Source organism: Pipistrellus hanaki (assembly GCF_964339955.1).
Source record: "Pipistrellus hanaki genome assembly, chromosome: 9".
Lineage (NCBI taxonomy): Eukaryota > Metazoa > Chordata > Mammalia > Chiroptera > Vespertilionidae > Pipistrellus > Pipistrellus hanaki.
Genome location: NC_140511.1, coordinates 40,354,986 through 40,382,158, shown reverse-complemented (window position 1 = coordinate 40,382,158; position 27,173 = coordinate 40,354,986). Strand labels below are relative to the sequence as shown.

At 38.5% G+C, this 27,173-nt stretch overlaps 1 protein-coding gene across 1 annotated transcript in view; it reads left to right on the top strand.

Moving 5' to 3' along the window:
* ACER3 (alkaline ceramidase 3) overlaps window positions 1–27,173 on the top strand; it is a 71,065-nt gene that overhangs the window by 4,127 nt on the left and 39,765 nt on the right. Inside the window, exon 2 of the mRNA XM_084893433.1 lies at window positions 24,429–24,539. Coding sequence (XP_084749559.1) covers window positions 24,429–24,539 — 111 coding nt within the window. The remainder of the gene's footprint in view (window positions 1–24,428; window positions 24,540–27,173) is intronic.

Below are 27,173 nucleotides of genomic sequence, written 5' to 3'. Positions count from 1 at the left end.
AAAATGTTTTGTTTTTTTTGTAAAAGAACTTATCAAGAGGAATTTGAACAGTGCATGCTCTCTTGTCTTATAACTCATGATATGGAATGAGTATGTTTTTCTTTGCCTTGGTGAATTGTTATAGTATTTTCTCTCAGAACTTTGAAAATATTATTCCAATGTATGCTGGCTTTTATTGTTGCTGATCAGAAGTCCTCCAATAGCCTATTTGTTGCTCCTTTGTAGTTTATCTTGTCAAATTCACCAACAGAATTCAAAAGAAGTGACTTGGTTAATCGCTGATGGTGATGTGCTTCAATTATTTACATAGTGATTTGAGGACTGAAGAGCTGGTCACAACATTTTTAGTACTGTAATTACTCAATGTTAATATACTGTGGTAACTGACATATGTGCATTTTAGAACCTTGTAAAGTGAAGACTGCGTGTGCATTTCTAATCCTTAAAATATTCTTAGTAGGTTATAAGTAGGTGGTGTTATTCCCATTTTTTAGATGAGGACACCAAGTCTTAGAGAAGTTAAGAAACCTGTTCCACATAATCATAAGCTATAAATGGCAGAAACTGTATTCAAATATAGGTCTGACAGCTCTTTCTACCAAGACATACAGTCTATAAGAAGTGGAATTTCAGGTGCTATTGGTTTCAGGGAAGAAATATTACTTAAAGTGAAATGGAAGTGAATTCGATGCTTTAATTATGGTCTTTGAGGAGAATTACCTAGTAGTGAAATTTTTTTTTTCTGAATGTTTTCTTTTTCAGTAAGTACTTGTTGCACACCTTTTTGGTCATTGACTCAGAATACAAAACTATGTGAAGACTGTCTCTCTATTAAAGGTAGCTAACAAGCCAGTAGTTGTATAAACAGATAAGTTCAACTAGGCATTTCCTATTTTCAAGGACATTACTAAAAATATATTTGAGAGAAGCATGTCCAAGAATTGGCATATCATGAAGGAGGGTTTATTTATCATAAAGCTAAAATTAAAAAAAATTTGTTAATCCTTATCTGAGGATATTTTTCCATTGGTTTTTAGAAAGTAGAAGGGAGGGAGAGAGACAGAGAGAGAAACATTGGTGTGACAGAGATTCATCGATCAGCCTGTGGGCCAATGCTCTATCAACTGAGCCAAACTGGCTAGGGCTAAATTTTATTTTTTAAATTTCTAATTATGGGTTTATAGGGATTATAGAAGCTAGGTAGATGCTGTCCCTTTTCACAGATTTGCTGCCCCTCTTCCAAACCTATTCACAGGAATTGGGCAGAAGAAAATTAGGGCAACCCTTACTCTTTTTTTTTTTTAAATTTTTTTTTTTGTCATTTTTATTTTATTTTTATTTTTTTATTGATTAAGGTATCACATATTTGTCCTCAATCCCCATTCCAATCCCCCGCCCCTCCCCACTCATGCCCCCACTCCCCTATTGTCCTTGACCACTGGTTAGGCTCATATGTGTGCACATAAGTCCTTTGGTTGATCTCTCCCTTTTATCCCCACCTTCCCTTTGAAGTCTAACAGTCTGACCCATGGCTCCTTATCTCTGGGTCTGTTCTTGTTCATCAGTCTATGTTGTTCACCATTTCCCCCAGATGAGTGAGATAATGTCCTACTGGAAATATACTTATAAGAATAAAAAATGAGACAAGCTATGATCATTATGTTGAAAGGCATATGAATCAGTCTGTAGAGAGTTTCTTTCTGGGCCACCAGTTCTTTTGAGACCCAATTTCAATGTCAAATAGTTCTTTATGTGTACATGTCAGCAATGATATTTCAGTTCTGGATGGTGGACAAATGGTGGTGATGCAGGTCCAACCCTCTCTGGTTTGGTCCTGGGCATCCTGCAATGATACACAGCTGCTGACTGCTATTATGGCAAGACATTGTCAGTGTCTTCCATCTCTGTCTGGACTGCTTCTCTTCTGTCTTCATGGTTGGAGTAGTCCTGTCAATTCCTCTCTGTTGCCAGAATCCAAGACACCCATGAAAAACACACATGGTGTCAAAACAAGCCAGAGGAAAATCATTTGGGCAAAAAATGAAAAAGGATCCCAAGTCAAATTTATAGAAAATATTCCTTTATTAACTTTTGGTCGAGAATATGTTTGTATATTTTCAGAAAACAACTCCGAGACCATGTGGATTCTGGCAATCCTTAATCTTTAGACCTTTGTTATGGGATTTATTTAGATTTAGGGTAAAGGGGTCTTTCTTTCCTTACCACTGTAGTGCAAGACCAGAGATGCTTTTGTGAAGATATTTTGCAAATGGTTAAGATCTGCAGTCAGTTGATTTTAACTAAAGATTACTCTAAAAAATGTGGTTGGGCTTCATTCAGTCAGTTGCAAGGCCTTAAGAGCAAACACTGAGCTTCAGAGCGGGCAGGTTGGGGAGATTAAACCTTTATTTGGGGAGGTCTCTTACTTGACTCCTCACCTTAGTGATCTTCCTTTCCTTCTCATTTCTTCCTTCTCTTTTATATGTTTGAATATATTGTGAATATACCAGCATTTTTAGGTTTATTAATTTCTAAATATGGTTAATAGGGGTTATGGAAGATAAGTAGATGCTTAGTGGGAAGGATATTTGGAATATCTAGTGCCACACAACCTTCACCTAATTGCTTTTGCACTGTTCCCTTTGTCATTTGTAGCTACCTACATTCTCTCAGTCAGTGGAAAGCTGATAACTCACTATATAATAGAATTAGGTTCTTCTGTTTTCCTTTGAAGACTTTTTTTTTTTTAAATATATTTTATTGATTTTTTACAGAGGGGAAGGGAGAGAGATAGAGAGCTAGAAACGTCGATGAGAGAAACATCGACCAGCTGCCTCTTGCACACCCCCTACCGGGGATATGCCTGCAACCAATGTACATGCCCTTGACCGGAATCGAATCTGGGACCTTTCGGTCCGCAGACCGACACTCTACCGCTGAGCCAAACCGGTTTCGGCTCCTTTGAAGACTTTCTATTGACTGAGGGATAAAGGCCAAATTCTAAATGTGGCATGAAAATCCCTTTTTTAAAAAGTGAATATTTTCACACATACACCAAAATTGGAAGAATTTTGCAATCAATAACTGTATAATTACTATCTGGATTCTACAATTAACATTTTACTATATCTATTTTATCACTTTTTCTATCCATTAATTTATTTCTCTCTCCATCTAGCACTTCACTTTATTTATTTTCATACATTTCAAAGTAAATTTCAGACATTTGAATACTTTCCCCTAAAGTTCAATTATTTGTTTTTCCCTTTTGATGTAAAATTTATATTTAGTATAATAGACAAATCTTAAGTGTATATTTACTGAATTCTGAGAAATGCATACATCTGTAACCAAAATTCCTATCAAGATATGGAATTTCACCATCAAAAAGGAAAGTCCCTCATGCTCCCTCCCTGTTAATCTCCACCTCCACTTTCCCCCTTGTCCCCAGGGGCAAAAATGTTCAGATTTTTTCCCACCACCATAGGTTAGATTTGCCTATTCAAGAACTGCATCTAAGTGGAGTCATATAGTATTAACTATTCGGTTTAAGCCTTTTTTCCTCAGCATAATGTTTTTGAGATTCATCTATGTCATTTCATGTATTAGTGATTCCTTTCTATTGTTGAATAGTATTCCATTGTATGAATATGCCACAGTTTGTTTATTTTGCTGTTGATAATACCTGGCTGTGTTCAGGTTTTGGCAATCCTAATATATAAAAACTCTGAGTTGTAATGACCAGTAATGACCAGAGGCTGAACAACTGGAAGTCATTGCTGGCCTCTCTTCCAAGCAAGGGGTAAGGGCAATCAGGCAAGCAGGCAGGAGGGTTAGGGGTGATCAGGTAGGCAGACCAGCAGTTAGGGGCAATCAGGCAGGCAAACAAGTGGTGAGAGAAGATCAGGTAGACAGGCCAGGGGTTAGGGGAGATCAAGTTGGCAGATAGCCCCTGGCAGGGTTGGCCCCACCCCCAAGCAAGTGGTTAGGGGCAATCAGGCAGGCAGGCAGGCAGAGGGGTTAGGAGTGATCAGGTAGGCAGGCAAGTGGTTACGGGAAATCAGGTAGGCAGAGGGCCCCTCACCAGGCTGACCCTGCCCCCAAACACTCAGGCAGAAAGGCAGAGTGGTTAGGGGTGGTCAGGTAGGCAGAGGCTCCTCGAAGAGCTGGCCCAGCCCCCCAGAAAAGAAAGAGGGAGGCCCAGGCCAGCCAAGCCATTGCACCCCAGCCTGCTGCCTGCAGAGGGAGGCCGCTGGTGGCAGGGGAGGGGGAGCAGTGCTACACAGATGGCAAGCAGTGGCAATAACGGGAGTCAGGCCAGCTGCCTGCAGCCCGGGGAAGGAAAGCCCCAATAGACCCTGATCTCAGGCCAGGCTGAGGGACCCCTCCTAGTACATGAATTTTTGTGCACTGGGCCTCTGGTTATAAATAAAGTTGTTCTGAACATTTGTTTTTAATTTCTCATAGGGTAAGTTCCTAGGGTTGGAATAAGTGGGTCACAGAATAGAAAACTGCCAGATCTTTTCCCAAAGTGAGCAATTTTGATTTCCTGTGGTTTAATCTCAAGAATATACCAAATTACACCATACCTTATTATTCTTAGAAGATAATAAGATTATGTTTCTCCTATGTGAATATTTTGAAGAATTTTATGAGCATAATTTTATTATCCCTATACTGTCCTCTTGAGACTCAATGAAAGTAAGTATTTCAAGGTTGAAATATTTTAGTTGCAGAGCTAGAAAAATCTTTGATTCATTATAGGTGTGTACTCTTGCTCTTAAAGATCTTTAACTTTTCAGAGCAAGGTGCTTTTAACAGCTGGTGGATAGACTGGCTAGAGCCTGAAAACAAAACAGAACGCCAAAATTATGCATGTCAAAATCTAGGTACTGTTCTTATGTTTTTATGGCTGATATTCACTTATTTATTCATTCACACAAAATTAATAAAGAGTGATTCTAGATAAGATAGTGTTCCCAAAATGAAATATTACCTGCCAAGTAGCAGTTATACCTCCACCCTCACCGTTCTTGTTCTCTCTCTCTCTAAGCAGACAAGAGGGCATGTCTATTTTGTTGTCTGATCCCTTTGATCACTGGAATTAATTCAATTAGTCTTGCTAATCAGATCTATGTCCTTTGTTCTTTCACTACTCTAGGAATGTCAGACCTAAAGCCTGGCAATTGAAAATAATTATGACCTTGATAAAGAAAAACTATTCTTCTGTTAAGAGCAGTCATTAAATAAACATTTATCCCCTGTGTACCCTTCCCTGATCTCATCTTTTTCATTTTTTTCTCCAGAGATAACTACTATTAATTTAGTGTTTACCATTTCTTAGATTTTTACCACTTATGTGTTCTTTTTAAAAATATATTTAGTGATTTTTAGAGAAAGTAACATGTATTTGTTGTTCTACTTATTTATGCATTCATTGGTTGATTCTTGTATGTGCCTTGACCAGGATTGAATTCACAACCTTGGTATACTGGGGGCAACACTAACCAATGGAAATATCCTGCCAGGGCCACCACTTATGCATTCTTGAAAATATACTGTTTAATACTATGCTGCGGAAAAAAGAAGGAATTCTTACCATTTGCAACAATATGGATGGAATTGGAGAGCATTATGCTAAGCGAAATGAGCCAGTCAGAGAAAGATAAATATCACATTTATGGAATATAACGAACAACATAAACTGATGAAGGAAAACAGATCCAGAGTCAGAGAAACATCGATCAGACCATCATACCTCAGAGGGAAGGCAGGGGAGGGTAAGAGGGAGAGATCAACCAAAGGCTTGTATGCATGCATATAAGCCTAACCAACAGGGGGTGAGGGCATAAGTGGGAGGAGTGGGGAGCAATGGAGCAGTAAGGACACATATGTAATATCTTAATAAAGAAAAAAAGAAAAAATATATACTGTTTAGATTTGGTTGTTTTATATTTAAGTAAAATTGTTCCTTTATATAGTTTTTTTGCAACTTGCTTTTTCACTCAAATTGTGGTCTTTTGTATCATGCGTGTTCCTGAGAATTGTCTGTATTGTTGGGTATGGATATTTATTTTTATGTTGTTTAGTATTCCACTTGTATGAATATATTGATTTAGCCAATTCTTTAATCATTGAATGTTTTGTTTCCATGTTTTTGCTATAAGAATGCTATGAATATTCTTATACATCTTGTGGTACACACATATGTTTAAGAATTTCAGTACATATGGAAAATATCCATTCACTGTTGAAACAGTTTTCTAAATGTTGACATATTTGTATAATATCAATAGTTTACATTTATTAATTCAGCACCTCTGATTTCATCAGGAAAATCTTTAAGTAGACTTTAAGTAGATGCAGGTTTTTGAAAATTCTAAATTTATGCCGAAACCTGTTTGGCTCAGTGGATAGAGCATCGGTCTGCAGACTGAAAGGTCCCATATTCGATTCCGGTCAAGGGCATGTACCTTGGTTGCGGACACATCCCCAGTAGGGAGTGTGCAAGAGGCAGCTGATGGATGATTCTCTCTCATCGATCTTTTCTAACTCTCTATCCCTCTCTCTTCCTCTCTGTAAAATATCAATAAAATATATTTAAAATAATAATAATAATAATAATAATAATAATAATAATTCTAAATTTTGCTCAGAAGCCTGGATTTTATTATTGGTAAAAATATTGTCAGTTATTTTTCTTAAAGTGGCAGTCTCCCTTTACTCTGAGAATGTCTTCCAAATACCCAAAATGAATAATCAGTTCTTTTAAGTAAAAATGACATTTCATGGAAAAACAGCTAGTTGAGATCACAACTCAAAACAGTCACACAAATGCTTTTCCTTGAGGCAACTGTCATACTTCAGTATATAGAAGTTCTTTGTAAAAATTCCCATTTCATTACAAAAAATATTAGAAGATATGCACTCAAGAGCTGAGATTTAATACAATTAGTCATTTTTATTTTCATGAAAATAAAAGGCATTGTTAAAAAACTTCAAAATAAAATATTTCATCAAAGGCATTGTTAATTGGCTTAAAAAAAAACAACAACACAAAACTCTGTATGGTGGAGGGAAAGAATACAATGACTATAGTGTAGTTTGGTTGTCATTGCCCTGATTCTTGCAAAGGTGCCAGCAATTGTACCCACCATCGGCTTTTATGCCATCAGTGCAAATGTCAATGCTGTGAATAAGGTAAATAACTCTCAGTATTACAAAAATAATGTTGAACTCAAGGACCCGGAAAGGGTCCACAGACCACAGTTGGAGAATGGTTGCTCTAAACTACTAAAAAAGATTTGTTCATCGCACACAGTATTTAACATACAGCTTTTTGGAATCTGCCATTTTTTACAGAGGTTTTAATGGAGTATATTTTAGCAGGAAATAAGAAAATATAATTTATTTTATTTACTTATTTTTTAAATATTGGCATTTATTTATTTTCTTTTTTTATATATTATTTTATTTATTTTGTACAGAGAGGAAGGGAGAGAGATAGAGAGTTAAAAACATTGATGAGAGAGAGTCATCCATCAGCTGCCTCTTGCACACTCCCTACTGGGGATGTGCCTGCAACCACGGTACATGCCCTTGACCGGAATTGAACCCGGGACCCTTCAGTCTGCAGGCTGATGTTCTATCCACTGAGCCAAACCGGTTTCTGCAAGAAGATATAATTTATTAATTAGTTCAGAAAATTGGCCTTACTCAATGCGGGGCACAGACGTGTTTAAAATCCTCATTGGTGATCTCCCTATCACTGCTAAAAGGTTTTATGTACTTTCTCTTCTATTTAACAACTCTTTCAACAGTTAGATCTGATGAAATTGCTTATGCTCTATGCAGCCAGGAAGATTTAAATTCTGAGAGCTCATGCCAAGATTTCAAGGAAGAACCACTGACTGTTAAAGAATATACAGATTTTCAGGGGGAAATTAGTTCATTTTGTGGCATTTTAGATAACATTTAAAACACAGTATTAATATAATGCTAATATTTATTGGTACTGTACTTACTATGTACCAGCCACCATGCTAAGCACTTATTTAATTATAATGAAAAAAATCTGTGTAGGGAATATTTATGGTGATGGCACTGCATATTTCAAGTTATTCCCTTTTCCTATGGAAAGATAACAGGTAACTTTCTTAACACTCTGACATTTTATTAGTTTTCAGATGAATAATCCTATATGATAAAAGGCTAATATGCAAATGGACCGAACAGCAGAACGAATGGTCGCTATGACACGTACTGACCACCAGGGGGCAGATGCTCAATGCAGGAGCTGTCCCCTGGTGGTCAGTGTGCTCAGCCAGAAGCCAGGCTCACTGCTGGCTAGCACAGCAGCGGTGGTAAGAAACTCTCCCGCCTCCTCGGTAGCACCAAGCCATCAGTCAGACATCCCCTGAGGGCTCCCAGACTGTGAGAGGTTGCAGTCCCGGCTGAGGGACCCCAGCCCCCCTCAAGTGCATGAAATTTGTGCATTGGGCCTCTAGTAATTACATATTTGCATAATTTTGGTTGCCTTTTGCATAACCAATTGGGAATTTATCATAGAAAACTCTCTTAAATTAGTCAAATTATCTTCCCCCTTCTAACATATCCAATCATCAGGCTTATCATAAAGTTACTTGTCATTTTTAAAAAATTAATCCTCACCCAAGGATAGGCTTCCATTGATTTCAGAGAGAGAAGAAGGGAGGGAGGGAGGTAAGGAGGAAGGCACAGAGAACATCGATTGGCTGCCTCCTGTATGCACACAAAATGGGAATCAAACCAGAAATCTGGGCATGTGCCCTGACCAGGAATTGAACTGGAGACCCTATGGTGCTTTTGGATTAAAGCTGAGAAAAAATATTTTAAATATTTGTTTTCACTCATTTAAAATTAAAGATGCTTCCGAAACCGGTTTGGCTCAGTGGGTAGAGCATCAGCTTGCAGACTGAAAGATCCCAGGTTCGGTTCTGGTCAAGGGCATGTACCTTGGTTGTGGGCACATCCCCAGTAGGGGGTGTGCAGGAGGCAGCTGATTGATGATTCTCTCTCATTGATGTTTCTAACTATCCCTCTCTCTTCCTCTCTGTAAAAAATCAATAAAATATATTTAAAAAATAAAAATTAAATTAAAGATGCTCCAATCAATTAAGCCACCCTGGCCAGGGCAAAGTTACTTGTTTTTTTATTATTCCTCTGCCTCATTTGCTCTCCATTTTCTTCCTGGGATGGAATTAAAACTTTTTACAGTTTGGTAGGGAGATCACAGACATATCATTTATGTTTATCTTAGTAGCTTTATCTCCTGAGACAACTTGCTCCCTACACATAATATAAGTTGCTTCTCATGTTTTCCTAGACACACTATGTTTTTCCTGTTTTGCACATGTCTGTATTATTTGTGCCCTGAATACTGTTCTCTGCACTAAGTCCTAGTCACACTTAAGGCACACTCTTCCGTAAAATTTTCATCAATTATACTAAGCCAAGGGTTAATTAGTTGATACCCTTTTCTGTCATTCTCTATTTATGGTAAGTTGTGTGTTTTTTAAAAGTTAATGTTATGTTTATATATGTTTCCCTTATAAACACAAATTTTCTCATTTTTCTTATTAGAAAGTAATTACTTTCATATTGCAGAACATTTTGAATCACTCAGCAAATATTGACATTACTTTCAGTATGCCAGGCATAATACTAAGCCTGGGATAAAAAGTGGTAAAATCTTCATGGACTCATAGTTTAGACTTGGGGAAGTACTTAAACAAATAATTCAACTCTTCAAAATTTTGTGAAGGAAAAATATAGAAAATAAAAGAACCAGAAAATAAAAGACCCCTAACCAGTTTGGCTCAGTGGATAGAGTGTCAGCCTGTGGACTGAAGGGTCCCAGATTTGATTCTGGTCAAGGGCATGTACCTTGGTTGCGGGCACATCCCCAGTAGGGAGTGTGCAGGAGGCAGCTGATTGATATTTCTCTCTCATTGATGTTTCTAGCTCTCTCTTCCTCTCTGTAAAAAATAAGATATATATATTTAAAAAGCAACAACTAGCCGAAACCGGTTTAGCTCAGTGGTAGAGCGTCTGTCTGCGGACTGAAGGGTCCTAGGTTCGATTCCGGTCAAGGACATGTACATTGGTTGTTAATCTCACTGTTCAGCTTTCATCCTGAACCTTTTTCAAAGCAGCATTTTATTCACCTAATACTCTTTTTTCTCTGAGTCTTTCCCCTCCTCTATAATTTCCATCTTGTTAGGCTAAGTTTACCAGGACCATAACTGATAATGGAGCTCAGGACCTTTTATCTCTTTACCACTATGTACTTGACCTTTCATCCCAAACCTAAAATTACACATCATCTTGAATTTAATATGAACACTCCCATTTTTACAATGTGTAGTTATAAAATATTTTTGTTACAACTTACATGCAATAAAGTGAAACTTGTATATTTTTTAAAATAATGTAAAAAAAAGTTTTCATAAATTAAAGATTTTTTTATGCCAATATATGTATGCCAAAGAAAATAGAATGACTCCTAGATTAGTAGGGATAAAAATCCTTCTTATCTTAAGGCAGAGTTCAAGTGCTACCTCCCTACTAAACACCCTCTTGGGTTCCTTCCCACCCCCACCACCACCCCCAACTATGTTGTATGCTGCTTGGTCCTGCCATTCTCCCTTGCTAGTTGTTTATCTTTCCTACAAAATTGTATATATTATTTCTTAGGAGAGAAATCAGTGTTATTTACTTACTAACCTTTCTTCCCATTTCCCACCTCAGTGCTTTGCCCATAGAAAATACTAATGTTTGTCCAATTGAACTGAATTTGTGTTCATTACTTTTTAAAGTAAGACAGTAGCTCCTGGAGTAATGTTGCTTTATTCAACATTGTTTCATTATAATATTGATAAAGAAAAAAATCGATTCCAAGCCAGGCCACTGTCTGTGTGGAGTTTGCATATTCTCCCCATGTTTGCGTATTTCTCAAGGTATTCTGGTCTCTTCCCACGTCCCAAAGATATGCATGCTAGGTTAACTAGTGTGTGTCTACATTGTCCCGGTCTGAGTAAATGTGTGTGGGTGTGAATGGCCCTGTGATGGAAGGGTTGGTTACTACCTTGCGCTCTAAACTGCCAAAAGAGGCTCTGGTCACCCATAACTCCGAACTGGTATAATTGGGTTGGGAAAGAATTATCTTACTTGGTTTTATTTATCTTAATTAAATGTATGTATAGCTCACATTTATTTCAATCTTAATGTTAGAAGTGTTTTGGGTTTTTACCTAGAAGTTTGGTATTGTTTTTGTGACCAGAAATATGCCATGGATACTTAACTATGGCTTATTGAAGCTAGCCTGTGCTAAAATTGGTTCATTTATATGTTGTATTACTTAAAGCCGCACTTTCCATGAACCCATGAATGGTGTTGAGAACCAACTTACTGTACCTGTATTGGTTTCCTGTTTCTATTTTGATATCAGCCCTACTTAAAAGCTACTAAGGAGTAGAGTACGTAGTACTATAACACACATTTATGTGGTTTTAAATAAAAACTTTGGATGAACCAATGTACCCAAAAACTTTGTTATTGTCTGGAGTGGAAGGCAAACTTTCTCCCTCCTGACAACTGTTCTTGAGTTAGTCCAGGTACAAGAACTTTTCCCAGGCAGCACTTTCCAGGTAGCACTTAATTCTTAACGTTGCTAGATTGTGGAAATTCCTGTATAATGTTCAATTGATCTTTCTTCATATCAGAATGATATTTATATGTATTATTTGGTCATGTTTATTTATTGTTTTCATCATATTTAATTATTTAAATATTTTAAATATTATTGGGTTTCTTTCTCCATATCACAGGTCAGGAAACTAAGGCTTAAGTGTAAAGTTGCCAAGTTTATACAGCTAGGAAGTAGTAGTAGGTATGAACAAAATATTGCCTACTATAAATTGAGGAGATTAAGTTAGATGATTTCCCTGTCTTCTGAAGTTCTGGGGTCTTTAACAGTATTTGAACATTTGCCTAGGTAGTAAAATATTTGAAAAAATGCTATGGGGAAGTTCTGAGTTTCTTTAAGACTCAAACCAATTACTATTTTCATTTGGCTCATTGGCTTGCTGTGTGCAGGAGGGCTCATGAAACAATATATAGAGCACTTTTTTTTTTTTTTTTAGATTCACCAAGTTTTAATGCTTCTATTTTTTAATCCTTAGCTCAGGGAGATGGTTATACAATTGTAAATACAGCTGAGCTCTAAATTGTCTACCCAATTGCCCCTGGGCTCTGTATATTCTGCCAAGGTTGAGAGAATTAAGACTCTTGAACACACTGGCTCCACCTATTGTCAGGTTGAGGCAAACATCTTGCCACTGTATCTTCATTTAGAGTTATTTGAAATCTACTCCTTTGCACATTGTCATTTCCCCCTTTCTTTCCTATACTTTTCTAAAAAGGAAAAGCAATATTTTATTAATGCATATTTACTGTATAATTATTATACCCACATAAATATTAAAGCACAGTGCTAAATATCATGTGGAAAATAATCTCTATAAATTTATCTAATACTAGAGGCTCAGTGCATGAAATTCATGCATGGGTGCAGTCCCTAGGCCTGGCTGGTGATAGAAGTGCAAGCGTCTGATGTGGAAGAGCAGGTCCCAGCTGACCTCTGGGCCCTGGGAAGCACCCAGGCCCCCATGCGCCCCCCTCTGCCTGAGTCATGGTTCCCCAGGCCCCACGCAGAGATGCGGTGAGTGCAGCTGAGTGCTATGGGCTGGAGTGCAATGTGGATCTCTAGGCTGCCCAACAATGCCATATGGAAGCTGGGCGAGCAGTGTGCTCTCTCCCGGCCAGCCTCTCAGACCAATTCCTGCTCAAACCAACGGGAACCTGACTGGCCCCTGTGGTTCAGGTGGCTCCCTGCCGCTGGGGCCTGGCTCACTGCAAGAAGCCATGCAGTGCGGGCCGGGCTCCTTGCTGGTGCCCAGTACCTAAGCATGGGGGCTTTCCCGGTGTGCAAGCCCTGGCATCCCAGGGCAGGATAGCAGGGAGAGTGAGAGCAAGACCAGCAGACACTCCGCATTTTCACCACACCTTCATCTGCGTATCCTCGCCCCATGTAGCCCGTGAGATGTTGCAGCCCCCTGCCCCAGGTGCCATGGGAGGTTGGTTGCTACCACCCATCCCTAGTTCCCTGTCCCAGGCTGGACCCTGACCCTGATTGGGCCATCAGGGCCTGCTGCCACTGGTCACCATCTGCAGGGAGATTGGTTGGGGCCAAGCCCCCCACACCCAACTCCCTTAGTGCCTGTGAGCCGGGCGGTGGCCCCACCCCTATCCGCTGCCACTGGTCACTGTCTGTGGGGCGATTTAGCCCCTGCTCACATTCGTGTTGGCCTGGAACCACCCCTCCACCATCCTGCCGTGGTCCCGCTCTCATTGGGTCCCATTGGGCTGGCAGTACCACCACTGCTCCCTGCTCCCAGTGCCACATCACCATTGCCCGCCATGTTCCACACCAGCCTCTAGTGGTCAGCACATGTCATAGCGAGCGGTCAAACTCTCAGATGAGAAGACAATTTGCATATTAGGCTTTTATTATACAGGACTAGAGGCCCAGTACTTGAAATCTGTGCACAGGGAGGAGGACCCCCTCAGCCCAGTCTATACCTTCTCCAATCCTGGATCCCTTGGGGGATGTCTGACTGCTGGTTTAGAGCCGATCCTGGCAGTCAGACATCCCTCTCACAATCTGGGACCACTGACTCCTAACTACTCACCTGCCTGCCTGCCTGCCTGTTTACCCCTAACTGCCCCCCTACCCTCCGCTGGCCTGGTCGCCCCCAACCCTCCCCCCCACTGGCCCACTGGCCTGGTCACCCCTCACTACCCTCTCCCCACCCCCATGGGCCTGGTCGCCCCACACAGCCTGCTTCTTGGTTGTTTGACTGTTCCTAATTAACACCCCTGCTGGCCTGGTTGCCCCACGCAGCCTGCTGCTCAGTTGTTTGGCTACCTCTCACTAACCCCCTGCCGGCCTGGTCGCCCCACTCAGCCTGTTCAATTGTCTGTTCAGTTGCAATGGTTGCTTAGGCTTATATATATGTAGATGACAAATAAATATCAGTACACAATTACAAAATAAAAACTACTGAGAAAATAAGAAAGAATTTGACAAAACATCATTGTAAAAATAACAAAATATTGTTCTGAATTCCTAGAATAAAACTAAACTCATGTAGAATAGGCATTTTGCAATATTAACCATTGATGCATGAGGGTCATAGCATATAATAGATATTAAAAACCCATTATCAGTAAATCACAATAAAAATAAATCAAACATGTTATAAACCCATAAAAAATTCAAAGGGTAAATAAGGAAACAATTATAAACAGTTATAACCCATGGAATTTTAAAGACTTCTTCCTTCAGAACAAATGAAAGAATCTTTATTCCAGAAGGAATACATAATATGAGAATTAGAAAATATGTTAAAAATCATTGACCTTTGAAATATCCAATTCAGAAAAACACATATTATAGTAAAGACTAAGAATTGGGGAAGGCAGTAAAAATTTGAATTATAATTTCATGCCTGCAGTTAAATAATAGCCATAAAGAGCACAATTTCCTAACTATGGAGCAACCTTTAATTATGCAATTCTTCAGTCACAAAGTACATGGACTACAGAGTATGTGCTTTGAACATTTATTAACTGAGGTCTGAGCCAACATTGATATAGGACAAATTACAAAATACAGACAAAATATAATGCAGGCAACGGTCAATCACATATTAAACATAAGAGAAAGTTTAAAATCTTATTAAACAAAGGTAACCTTTCAGTCCTTATTACATGCCATACAATGTTCTAAGCCCTCTAACACCAGTAATATGTTGAAATATTCTTGAGGTAAATTATCACAACTTTTCAGATAAAAACAATAGGCTCAGGGGTTTGTATATAATGCTAGTTCAAACAGAAAATAAATTTGAGAGTCAAGATTTGAACCTGGGCCTACAGGCTCAGCTCACATGTTCTTAAGCACTAAACACCATGCATATAAGCATAACCAATGGATGTAAAACTCTGGGAGGTGACGGCATATATGGGAGTGGGGTGTCAATGTTAAGATATGTACACATATAATACCTTAATTTTAAAAAAAGAAAAAAGTACAGGGGAAAAAACACATGGGTGTGAGGGGAAATGGAAGAGATTGTAAAAAAAAGAGTCAGTGTGATAACAGTGGAAGGAACACAGGTTTGACTCTATTGTAATATTTGCCCCCAAATGTATCAAATTTAATACTCTTAAATTTCTATTTGTAGGCATATACTTGAGTTTTACAACATATTCCATGAAACATGTATAGAATGTTGTTAAGAAGTATAAAAAGCACAATTCTAGAAGTGGACATGAGTAAAATGGATGAATCCATTCTGTCCATATGTGTGCAGATACAATGAAACTGTCAAGAACACAGCAGTAGAGGCTTACCATGATTCCAAGATGATGAATCCCTGTTGGGGAGGACAAAGAGTGTGTTGGAGGGAGTTTGTTAGCAGCAGGCTTTTGTCAATGTCTAAACTTTGGGGGAGATGTGGTTGTAATACAGTAGGTCCTCAGATTACATCGGAGATCAGTTCCTACGGCGCAACGTAATACGATTTTTCCCATAAGTCAGAACCCACTTACATAAGCACCTATGTCACTCACATGGAGCACATACACAGCAGTAATAAAGTGAAACAGTAAAAAAAAAATTAAAAGGAAGATAACAATTCCTGACCTTTACTTGTGGTAAATAATAAAAAACATAAAGTACATATGTACATATGTCAAAATGACGGAACTTTTTTTTTTATAAATACTGTAAATGGGAGATGGTGATGTAACCATGAAATGACATACGTCGAGCTCGATGTAACCTGAGGACTGCCTGTATTTAAAAGAAAATAACATACTAACTGAATTATCAATTACACAATATATTTTAAAAATAGGAATTTATCACTTTTGGCATGTTAACCTTTTTGAGGCTAAATGTCCTTGTTTGTTACCTATAATAATAAAAGTGTAATATGCAAATAGACCGAATGACCAAACAGCAGAACAACTGTCTGGATAACCTTCCTAACAACTATGCTATGACATGTACTAGCTCCAGGCCAGCCAAGGCGGGTGCCATGTGATTGGTTGGGTGGCCCCGCCATCGCCCCACAATTGCCCCACAGAGGGAGGCCCAGGCCACCCTCTATGTGGCAATCAATCACAGACCCGCAGCCAGGTGGGTGGGGCCTCTCTCTACAGGGCGATTGATCTGTGGGCCCTGCGATCGATTGCCCCACAGAGGGAGGTCCAGGCCACTGGCCAGCGATGCTATGGCCGGTGTGCCAGGCCGGCCAACAATCACCCCGCAGAGGGAGGCTCCGGCCAGCCAAGCTATTGTACCCCATGCTTGTCACCCGCAGAGGGAGGTGATTGGTGGCGGGGGAGGAGGGGCAGCATGCACAGATGGCAAGCAGTGGCAGCTGGGCCAGTTGCTGACAGCCAGGGGAAGAAAAGCCCCGATATGCCCCGATCACCAGCCAGACCTAGGGTCCCTACCTGAGGGGTCCCGGATTGCGAGAGGGTACAGACTAGACTGAGGGACACCCCCCCCCCATTGCATGAATTTCATGCACCAGGCCTCTAGTATAAAAATAATAGTGTTGCTTTTTCTGGTCTCCCCTAATTATCTGAAATCACGTATCTGGACCTCTTAAAACAATCACTTGCATAAAGAGACATGAGGTAGAATAGTGGGTATATAATATTATTATGGATCAGTGGAAATTAATAAGTACTTATCCAAAATTAGTAAATTTTGACCTCATAACGATCATCAGAACAAAGGCCACTTCAAGAGCAAAACAACATAATGACACACAACAGGGAATGGATTCTACTGAAAGGCAGTGTTAGTAGAAGGTGGTTGTAGAAACAACTTTTGGCACTGCCGTGGAGAAGGTTGATGGGCAGAGTTGTGGTCAGAAACATAAACTGTTGACTGTAGCCAGAGAATAAGAGATCACTGGGATGTGGGTCAACCATGTGAAGTTTTTATAAAATCCAGCTTAAAAGATGAGATGCAAAGCAGCCTTTAAATGTTAACTGAAGAATGTCATTTCACCCGCGGCGAGAAGATTCCTGTAGTTCTTCAATATCATGTTCCTGGTCAGAGTTTTCTGAGCAGGGTCCAGGCATTCCCACTCCTCCTGAGAGGATTCGATGGCCACACTCCTGGTAAAAAGTCTTTTTTGGGCTCTTCTTTCCTCTTCCTCTAGGCCTCTCTCTCAGGTGAGATTAATCTTGACTGTGTCTGATGTTCAACTCTATTCACTTCCAGGTCTCCTATATTTTTGATACTAGAGTTTTCTTTTTGCTTGCAAGAGGTGACTTTACATATCAAAAAATCTTGAAGTTACTGAACTGTTGTCAGCCTTCTTACCAATAAATTGTATTTGATGTATAAAAATCAGTTTTCAGATTTTTGGAAATCCCTAAGTCAATGTACAAGTAGGATTTCTCTCTTGGGGAAAAAAAGATTTCTTAACATTAATATTTTAGTACACTAATAAGTGAGATATGAATGAACCTCCAGTTTTTATTTCCAGAAAAAAAACCAAACCTGTTTTAATTGAATTTTCTGGGATCATCTCAAACTCTTAGTAGAAGTAATTTAATCTTTATTTTTCTACCATTCATTTATATTGTTGTTGTTATTATTATTATTATTATTATTATTATTATTTCTTTTTAATCCTCACCTGAGGATATACTTAGAAAGAGAAAGGTGGGGTAGAGGGACTTGGAGGAAGAGAGAGAGAGAGAGAGAGAGAGAGAGAGAGAGAGAGAGATAAGAAATATTGTTGTGAGAGAGAAACATTGATCAGTTGCCTCCCATACACACTAATTGGGGATGGAACCCACAACCTAGGTATGTACCCTGACCAGGAATTGAACCCGAAACCTTTTGGTGTATAGGGCGACACTCCAACCAACTGAGCCACTCAGCCAAGGCCATTTATATTATTAACATTATAATTTTAAATCATAAAACAATATAACCACATTATATATAGGAAATATTGGGGGGGGGGGGAGAACAGGGGAAAAAATCCATTATTTCTCCATCTTAAAATTCCCATTCTTCTCATTTTGGTGTTTGGGGAACCCTCAACCAAGCACAGTTTTACCCAGCCATGATTGGTGAAAACCTAGTTTTGTAATTGTGCTAATTATCAAAATTTTTACACTTCAGCTTCAAATTCACTATTGCATGCTCTGAGAAATGTTTTCTTTGACAAGTTGGCAGGATATTAAACTTTGTCAGTGGAGGACACAAGAGAGGAAGGAGTTTTTCTTCCTGCTATGGTGTTCTGGCTTTACCAGTGCCTGGGGCTGCAGTGTGCAAGTGACTTATCCAGCATCTGTCTCATACAGTGCTTGAGGCTTCTCCCAGTGCCCAGATCCTGAAGCTGGGTCAGCTTCTCCAGGCCAGCTTTTGGCAGAGTACTGCAATCAGTAGCACCTGGTGGACAGTAGTCCCCTTCCTCTGTGTCAGTGGTTCTCAACCTTTTTTAATGCTGCAACCCTTTAATACAGTTCCTCATGTTGTGGTGACCCCCAACCATAAAATCATTTTTGTTGCTACTTCATAACTGTAATTTTGCTACTGTTATGAATTGTAATGTAAATATCTGTGTTTTCCAATGGTCTTAGGCTCTACAGCAGCGGTTCTCAATCTGTGGTAATAGCTTTGAGATAATAGCTTTCTGTACATCTGCTATTTGTATATTTTCTATAGAGTTCTCTTTACTTCTTACTAGCTAATCCCTCATTACTCCAATTCTCTTTTATGCTTAAACAGTGACCCAGCACGTAAAATTTCACATAACCCAGACCTGTAGGAAATTGTGCAAGACCCAGGACCCCGGACCCCGCCTCGGGACTTCCCTAAGTCTCGCCATGCCACGAGACCCAGAATCAAGTCCCAGCCCACCCATGCATGCCTCACCAAGCACTCAGCCCCGCCCACCCACTCATGCCTTGCCACACATGCCTCCTAGTGACTGGTCTTTGGTTGTTATGGCGTTAGGGCCACTGTGTTTTTATAATATAGATGATTCTTTATAGTAAACTTTTTCTGTTCAAGTTACTTTGTCATTTATCTCTCCTTAAAGGCCTGGTGCATGAATTTGTGCACAGTTGGGGTCTGGCAGGCCTGCCCCAATAGGGGCTGATTGGGCCCACGGGCAGTTGGCCAGCCAGCCCTACACCCTGGTTGAATTCCCCGTCGAAGGGACAATTTGCATATTAGCCTTTTATTATATAGGATGATTGGACCCTGACCAATACTTTTTAATCAAAATTTTTCATTCTGTGATCATTTTCTGTGCATGTTCAGTAAAGTTAAATTAGTTAACATTTATATATCAACTTATATACAAGGCAATTTCATATCTATTATTCTATGAATCAGCTTTTTATAAAACAGTTTTTTTCTTCTTGACTTTATAGTCTTTGTTTGACTCTGTAGTTTTCTTGACTTTTTAGTTTTTTTGCCTTTGTGGTTAATTCTTTTCATGGCCTATTTAAAACTTATTGCCACTCAAACATCATGAAGATGTTCTCCCATATTTTCTTCTTATAGTTATATTGTTTTACCTTTTACCTTTAGATCCACAGCACATCTGAAATTTATTTTTTATAAGAAATGTGAGCTTGGTGTCCAGATTCATTTTTCTCTATGTTTCCTTCATTGAAAAGACCATATTTTTTTAATAATGTATTTTTTTTATTTCAGAGAGAAAGGGAGAGGGAGAGAGATTGAAGTATCAGTGATGAGAGAGAATCATTTATTGGCTGCCTCCTGCATGCAACCCACTGGGGATCAAGCCCACAACCTGGGCATGTGCCCTTGACTGGAATCAAACCTGGGACATTTTAGTCCGTAGGCCTACACTCTATCCACTGAGCCAAACTGGCTATGGCAAGACCATCTTCTTTATACTATACTGCAGGGCCATGTTTTTCATAAATCAGGTGAATGAATGTAGTTTGTTCTTGGAATGTTTTATTTTTTTAATATATTTTTATTAATGTCAGAGACAGGAAGGGAGAGGGAGAGAGAGATAGAAATATCAATGATGAGAGAAAATCATTGACCAGAGATCAAGGCATATGCCCAGACCTAGAATTGAACCGTGACCTCTTGGTTCATTGGTCAGTGTTCAACCACTGAGCACACTGGGATGCTCTTAGAATCTTAACTGTTCTATTGTTCTATTTGTCTATCCTTGCAAATAGGCCTTGATATCTAATAGTGTAAATCAAGCATGTCAAATTTGTAGCCGGCGCTGGCTGTGAGTTTGACATACTTTGTGTAAATACTTCATTTTTGTTGTTTTCTTGGCTCTTTTTGGCCTTTTTAATTTTCATATAAAGTTTAGAATCAGCTTATCAATTTGTACAAAAACAACAACAACAAAAAAAAACCTGTTGGGAGTTTTATTAGTCTTGCACATCTTTGCTAGGTTTGTACCTGGGTATGTGATGTGTTTTGATGCTATTATAAGTTATATCTGTAGCTCCACAGCTGCAGTTACAGGTTCACGCTGCAGTCTTACTCAGGAGTCAAAAATGTCTTTAATCTAATCTATGTTTACTCAGCTTTATAGAGAGATACAGTAAGTTGTAGCATCTTTATCTGACCTGGATGCCCACTAGCTACCTAAATCCCCTGTCTCCAGGTCATTTGAACTGTATTTCTGATTTCTATATTATTGATATATTAGCTGAATTTCATATTATATGTATCTTTGGGCATGTTTTAATTCCTTTATCTTATTCATCAGTAAAGATTTTCATTAGTTTGAATCCTAGGGTTCTCCTGAATGGTACGATATTCTACAGGTTTACTTAAAGCTATTGATAACTGTTGTTTAATATGTCCTACACCTTATATTTTCACACTCCACCTAGGCAGATTATTTTGCTATTTGTACAAATTTAAATACTCTCTGATATCATTTTAAAAATATTAATAAGGACTTTTTTGTGTAAACATTGTGCTAGTGCATTGAGGGGAAGGAACATTGGCTGTAAGGACAGAGCTGTAATAAAACCTTGGCTCTGATTTGCTTATTGTGAGAACTTGAGTAAATTATATAATCTCTTAGCCTATTTTTATTATTTGTATAATGGGGTAATAATACTTTACAAAGTTGTTGTGAAGAGCAAATAAGTTAGCACATGTATAATGTGAGGTCTAGTACCTGATATTATACTTAATAGGCTATCAGTAGATTTTAGTTATTTCTCTCCTTTCAGAATCTAGCTCAAATCTTATCACATCTATGAAACTATCAACTATTTTATCCCCTATCTTAAAAGTTTCTTTAACTTTTTATTTTATCAAAGTAATACATTAAAAGATATATTAAAAAAAACAAAACAGCTAGTGTTAAGACTTGTAGCAAAATCAGAAAGCAGTGCTTTCCCTAACTCTTTCCTTTGTACCTCCAATTCTACTCCCCAAAGGCAAAACTTAAAAACAAACAAAAAACAGCTTTATCGAGGTAAAGTTGACATACAATAGAATGCAGAATTTAAAGTGTACAAATTGAGTTTTGATGTGTTTATACACATGTGAAACCATTACTACAATCAAGATAGTGAACATATCTGTCACTACCAGGTTTTCTCATGTCCCTTTATAAGTCCTCCTTCTCCATCCCAATGTCTCTTCTTCCCAGAACCACTGATTTGTCTTATGCCACCAGCAGTTAGTTTGTATTTTCTAGACTTTTATATGAACTGCTTTAATCTGTCTGCTAATTCTGAAATCTGTGTCAGTTCTGGATTGGATTCAATTGATTGTTTTTCTCATTATAGGTTATGCTTTTTTCTTCTTTGTATACCTGGTAATCTTTTATTGGATGCCAGACATTGTATGTTTTACTTTATTGTATGCTGTAGTGAACATGGGTTGCAAATCTTTGAGAACCTATTTTTATTTTTTAGTATTGTGCATGAAAACAGATTAATTCTTCTTTTTTTTTCATTTATTAAGGTATTACATATGTGTTCTTATCCCCCCTCTATTGCCCTCCCCATACCTCCCCACTAATGCCCTCAACCCCCTGTTGTCTGTGTCCATTGGTTATGTTGTGTGTTCATTTTATCCATGCATATAAGTCCTTTGGTTGATCTTTCTCCCTTATCCCTACCCTCCCCTACATTCCCTCTGAGGTTTGATGGTCTAATCGATGCTTCTCTGAATCTGGATCTTTTTTTTTTTTTTTTAATCAGTTTATGTTGTTCATTATAGTCCACAAATGAGTGAGATCATGGGTTATTTATCTTTCTCTGACTGCCTTATTTTGCTTAGCATAATGCTCTCCAGTTCCATCCATGCTATTGCAAATGGTAAGAATTCCTTCTTTTTTAGTGCAGCGTAGTATTCCATTGTGTAGATGTACCACAGTTTTTTATCCACTCATCTGCTGATGGGCACTTGGGCTGTTTCCAAATCGTAGCTATGGTGAATTGTGCTGCTATGAACATAGGTGTGCATATATCCTTTCTGATGAGTGTTTCTACTTTCTTGGAATATATTCCTAGAAGTGGGATCACTGTGTCAAATGGGAGGTCCATTTTTAGTTTTTTGAAGAAACTCCTTACTGTTCTCCACAGAGGCTGCACCAGTCTGCATTTCCACCAGCAGTGCACAAGGGTTCCTTTTTCTTCTCATCCTCACCAGCACTTGTCCCTACTGGGGATCAAGCCCACAATCTAGGCCTGTACCCTTGACGAGAATCAAATCTGGGACTTTTCAGTCACAGGCTGATGCTCTAGCCACTTAGCCAAAACAGCCAGGGCTAGAGTAATTATTAATAGCCTACTGTGGATTACTAATGCCTTTCTGGCAGTTTTGTAATCCTCTTGTTCCTTTCTTTCTCTCCTGCTGTGTTCCTTTGTGAATGATGATTTTCTGTAGTGGTAGGCTTTGCTTCCCTTCTCTTAATTTTTTGAGAACCTCCAATAGGTTTTTGCTTTGTGGTTGCCACGAGGCTTACATGTAACAGTCTCTTTCACGCTGATAGTTTCTCATACTAAAACTCTACCTTTTATTCTCCCATTTTAGGTTTTTGATAATACAGTTTACCTGGTTTTTTTTATTGTGTATTCATTCACAAATTATTATAGCTTTAGTTATTTTTAATATTTTTTCCTTTTACCTTTATTGCTAGAGTGACTACTAGTATACACCATCATATTGCAGTTCTGAATTTGGCTATATATTTACCTTTACCAGTGTGTTGTATATTTTCATGTTAGTAAGTAATATTATTTCAAATCAGCTTGAAGATCCTTGTTTTTTATCTAAGTGTTTATAGCTATAAATTTTCCCTTTAGCACTGCTTTTGTTACATTTCATTAATGTTATGTTGTGTGTTCATTTTAATTAATCTCTAAGTATTTTCTAATTTCCCTTGAGATTTCTTCTTTGGCCTGTTGGCTGTTGTTTAATTTACATAAGTTTGTGAAAATTTCCAGTTTTTCTTCTGTTATTTATTTCTAACTTCATTTTATTGTGGTTGGAGGAGATATTTTATATAATATCTATCTTTTTAAGCCTCTTGAGACTTAATTTATGGCCTAATATATGATCTACCCTGGGAAATATTCCATGTGCACTTGAGAAGAATTTATATGCTATTGTTGTATGGTAGAGTGTTCCATATATGTCCATTAACTAGTATATGACTTATGTAATATCAGCTCTAATGTTGAAATTCATTTACTTGAAACTTTGAATGTATTGTGCCATTTTATTCTACCCAGAATAAATTTATAAACTAGATTAGCTATTTATTTCCCCATTTTACTATTTATTCTGCTGTTGGGTTTTTTGTTTTGTTGTTTCTTTGCTATTGTTAATTTCTGTTTTTATAAAGATAAGAACAGCCCTGGCCAGTATAGCTCAGTTTTTAAGCATTGACCTATGAACTGGGAGGTCATGATTCAATTCCCAGTCAGGGCACATGCCCTGGCTGGTGTGGCTCTATTGTGTAAGCCAGGAAAGAGACTGCAACCAAGGTATTGCCCTGACTGGAATCAAACCTGGGACCCTTTGGTCCATAGGTTGACGCTCAGTTCACTGAGCCAAACCAGCCAGGGCCTACTTGGGTTCTTATAAGAAATTTTTGTTGAGTAGAAAATTTTCTTTTAGCACCTTGTAAATATCATTCCACCATCTTTAAAGAGAAGTTATCTCTTTAATGTTTGTTAATGGCCAAGTGAATATATCTTTATTTAAAGTAGTATTGGTTAACTTATCTTCTCGTGCTTTTCTTCTATAGGGAATACAGTGAGTAACCTGATTATGATTATACCTCCAATTTTTGGTGCAATTCAGAGTGTTAAAGATGGGCTGGAAAAGCGGTACATTGCTGCTTATTTAGCACTCACAGGTATGTATCACACTTCATCTAAAAATAACATACAGTGTTCAGGCTGTTTTTCTCATTCATTCCTAATATTGGTTTTCAATTTTGTGTTGTTTATTAAATTGTTGTTATGAATTAAAGCTCCATAAATCTTGCCAGTGAATTGAATGCATTTTTAAAAATATATATTTTATTGATTTTTTACAGAGAAGAAGAGAGAGGGATAGAGAGTTAGAAACATCGATGAGAGAGAATCATCGATCAGCTGTCTCTTGCACACCCCCTACTGGGGATGTGCCCGCAACCAAGGTAGATGCCCTTGACCGGAGTCGAACCTGGGACCCTTGAGTCCGCAGGCCGACGCTCTATCCACTTAGCCAAACCGGTTTCAGCTTGAATGCATTTTTTAAAATCACAAAATATTTCAAGCATACAGAAAAGAATAGAGAAAATATAACAAATATATCCATGTCTTTTATTATGGAGCTTTGTCAGATTTTAGCACTTTGCAATATTTGTTTCAGATCTTTTTCTTTTTAAAAGAAATAAACTACAAACTATAGATAAAATTGAAGCTTCCTTTGTTTTCCTACCTGATTTTATTCCCCTCATTCTCCCAGCTCACCTTCCAGAGTTAACCATTATACTGAATTTGATTATACTTTTTTTCATGCTTTTGTTTTTATACTACATTTATGTGTATTGTTAAAAGTATATAATAGTATAGTACTAGGGGCCCAGTGCACAAAATCGTGCACCTTGAAAGGAACTGTGGGCTGCGAGGCTGCAGTGGGCACAGGGGTGGGTCTTAGCCCATTCTCCGAGCCCCCACCTGGCCCCTCCCACCATGGCCCCTGGTTTGCTGTCTGTCTGCAGCCCCACTCCAACTGCCACTGCTCCTACGCAATGATGGCATTGGCCCCACTCACACCCACTGATGGTGTGAAGCCATTGGGGCTGGTGCCAGCAGTGGGTGCAAGTAGGGCCGATGCCATCAGCAGGTGCAAATGGTATTTGCTGCCCCGATTACCTCTCAGGAGCAGGGGGAGGTGGAGAAGCCCTCAGGGATGAGCAGGGCTGGCACTGGCAGCAAGTGTGAGCATTGGGTGGGACTATGGTGCAAGGGAGCAAAGAATTTTCAGTAACTACTAGAGGTTTGCCTTGCTGACAGCGACCGGTGCCCCACCTTGGTCTGGTAATTCCTTCTTACCTGCTCCACCATCCTGCTATGGCCAGCGCCCACCATGTTCCGTGCGCACCCCTCCAGTGGTCAGCACATGTCATAACAACTGGTTGTTCAGTTGTTCGGCTGTTCTATCTATTTGCATATTAGGGTTTATATATATAAATGGTTTGCATATTTTTAGACTTTTTTAAAGGACACTGTATTGTATGTATCTAGCCATCTGCAAGTCTCATATTTCTCTGCTTTCTGTGAGGCAGGGTCTGTGTCTTAGTTGTATCCTTATTATTTGGCAATTTAGTAGTCCTCAATAAATGTTGCATAAATGAACTTTACTAGAACTCAAGGTGGGAAAATCACTATCATGTTATTGCATTGTCATCATAAAGACAAAAATAGCAAAAAACATGGATTCTATTCTAGTTTGTTTCCTTTATATAACTTTCTAAGCTAAAAATAATCTTTTTTTGTTTTAGCACAAGATAGCTGTTATTTATATATGAGCATAAATACTTCTAAATACCACGAAACTGTAAGCTATAGTGTATCATGTCAGATTCTACCATAACTAGATTAGTAATTGGATGTGAGAGACTTTGATTTCTAAATCTGTTTGTCTATGCATATTTTAAGAAAGTTACTTGATTTTTCTTCAAAAGGAAGACTTGTCCACAAACTTAGCACTGTGAATTGTTTCCTGAGATGTGTTAAGAATGTTTATAAAATACCAGTAGTCATAATCAGTAATAACAATAGGAATAAAAAGATCTAAGGGATTTCCAGGTTGCTTTAGAATAATGGTGGCCTCTAATGTAGAATTTGTCCACTCATTTCCCCAAAAAACCAAACAGGTTAAGAAATAATGTAATTTTTTAAAAATAATGTAAATAAAGCCATACTTAACCCACATTTCCAACCTTAGAAGAGAAAGAATACTGTGAACTTCAACTTGTTTTTTAATACAAAATAAACACCACATTCCAATAGTACTACATCTGATGTTTTAGACTTGGAGAGGTTTGAAAAACTATGTGGAAAAAAGGGAGAGAAGCTAGGGGCCTAAATCTGACAAAAACACCAATAGAAGGAAAAAGCTTCACAATACTAGTAAATATAAAATTTCTGAAAACAATTTTGTATTTACCAAAATACCATACATCACAGTACTGGCTAGCGATAAAGGACTGAAAGTATGTGAAATCTATGGTGGCAGTTTAGGAAAGGCATCATGGTGCATTATCTGCTTACAAGCAAATCTATGATGAGAAAAAGAAACAAACCAAACTACCATGGACCTATTTCCTCAAGAAGGACCTCAGGCAGTTCCTTTATTTAGTAGGTATTCCAGAGGTGTTCTTATCATAGGACATAACAGCTCCATGCACTTTATTGCCCCTGAAGACCTTCCAGTGGGACAAGATGTGGAGGTGGAGGTGGAAGACAGTGGTATTGATGACACTGATACTGTATGGGTC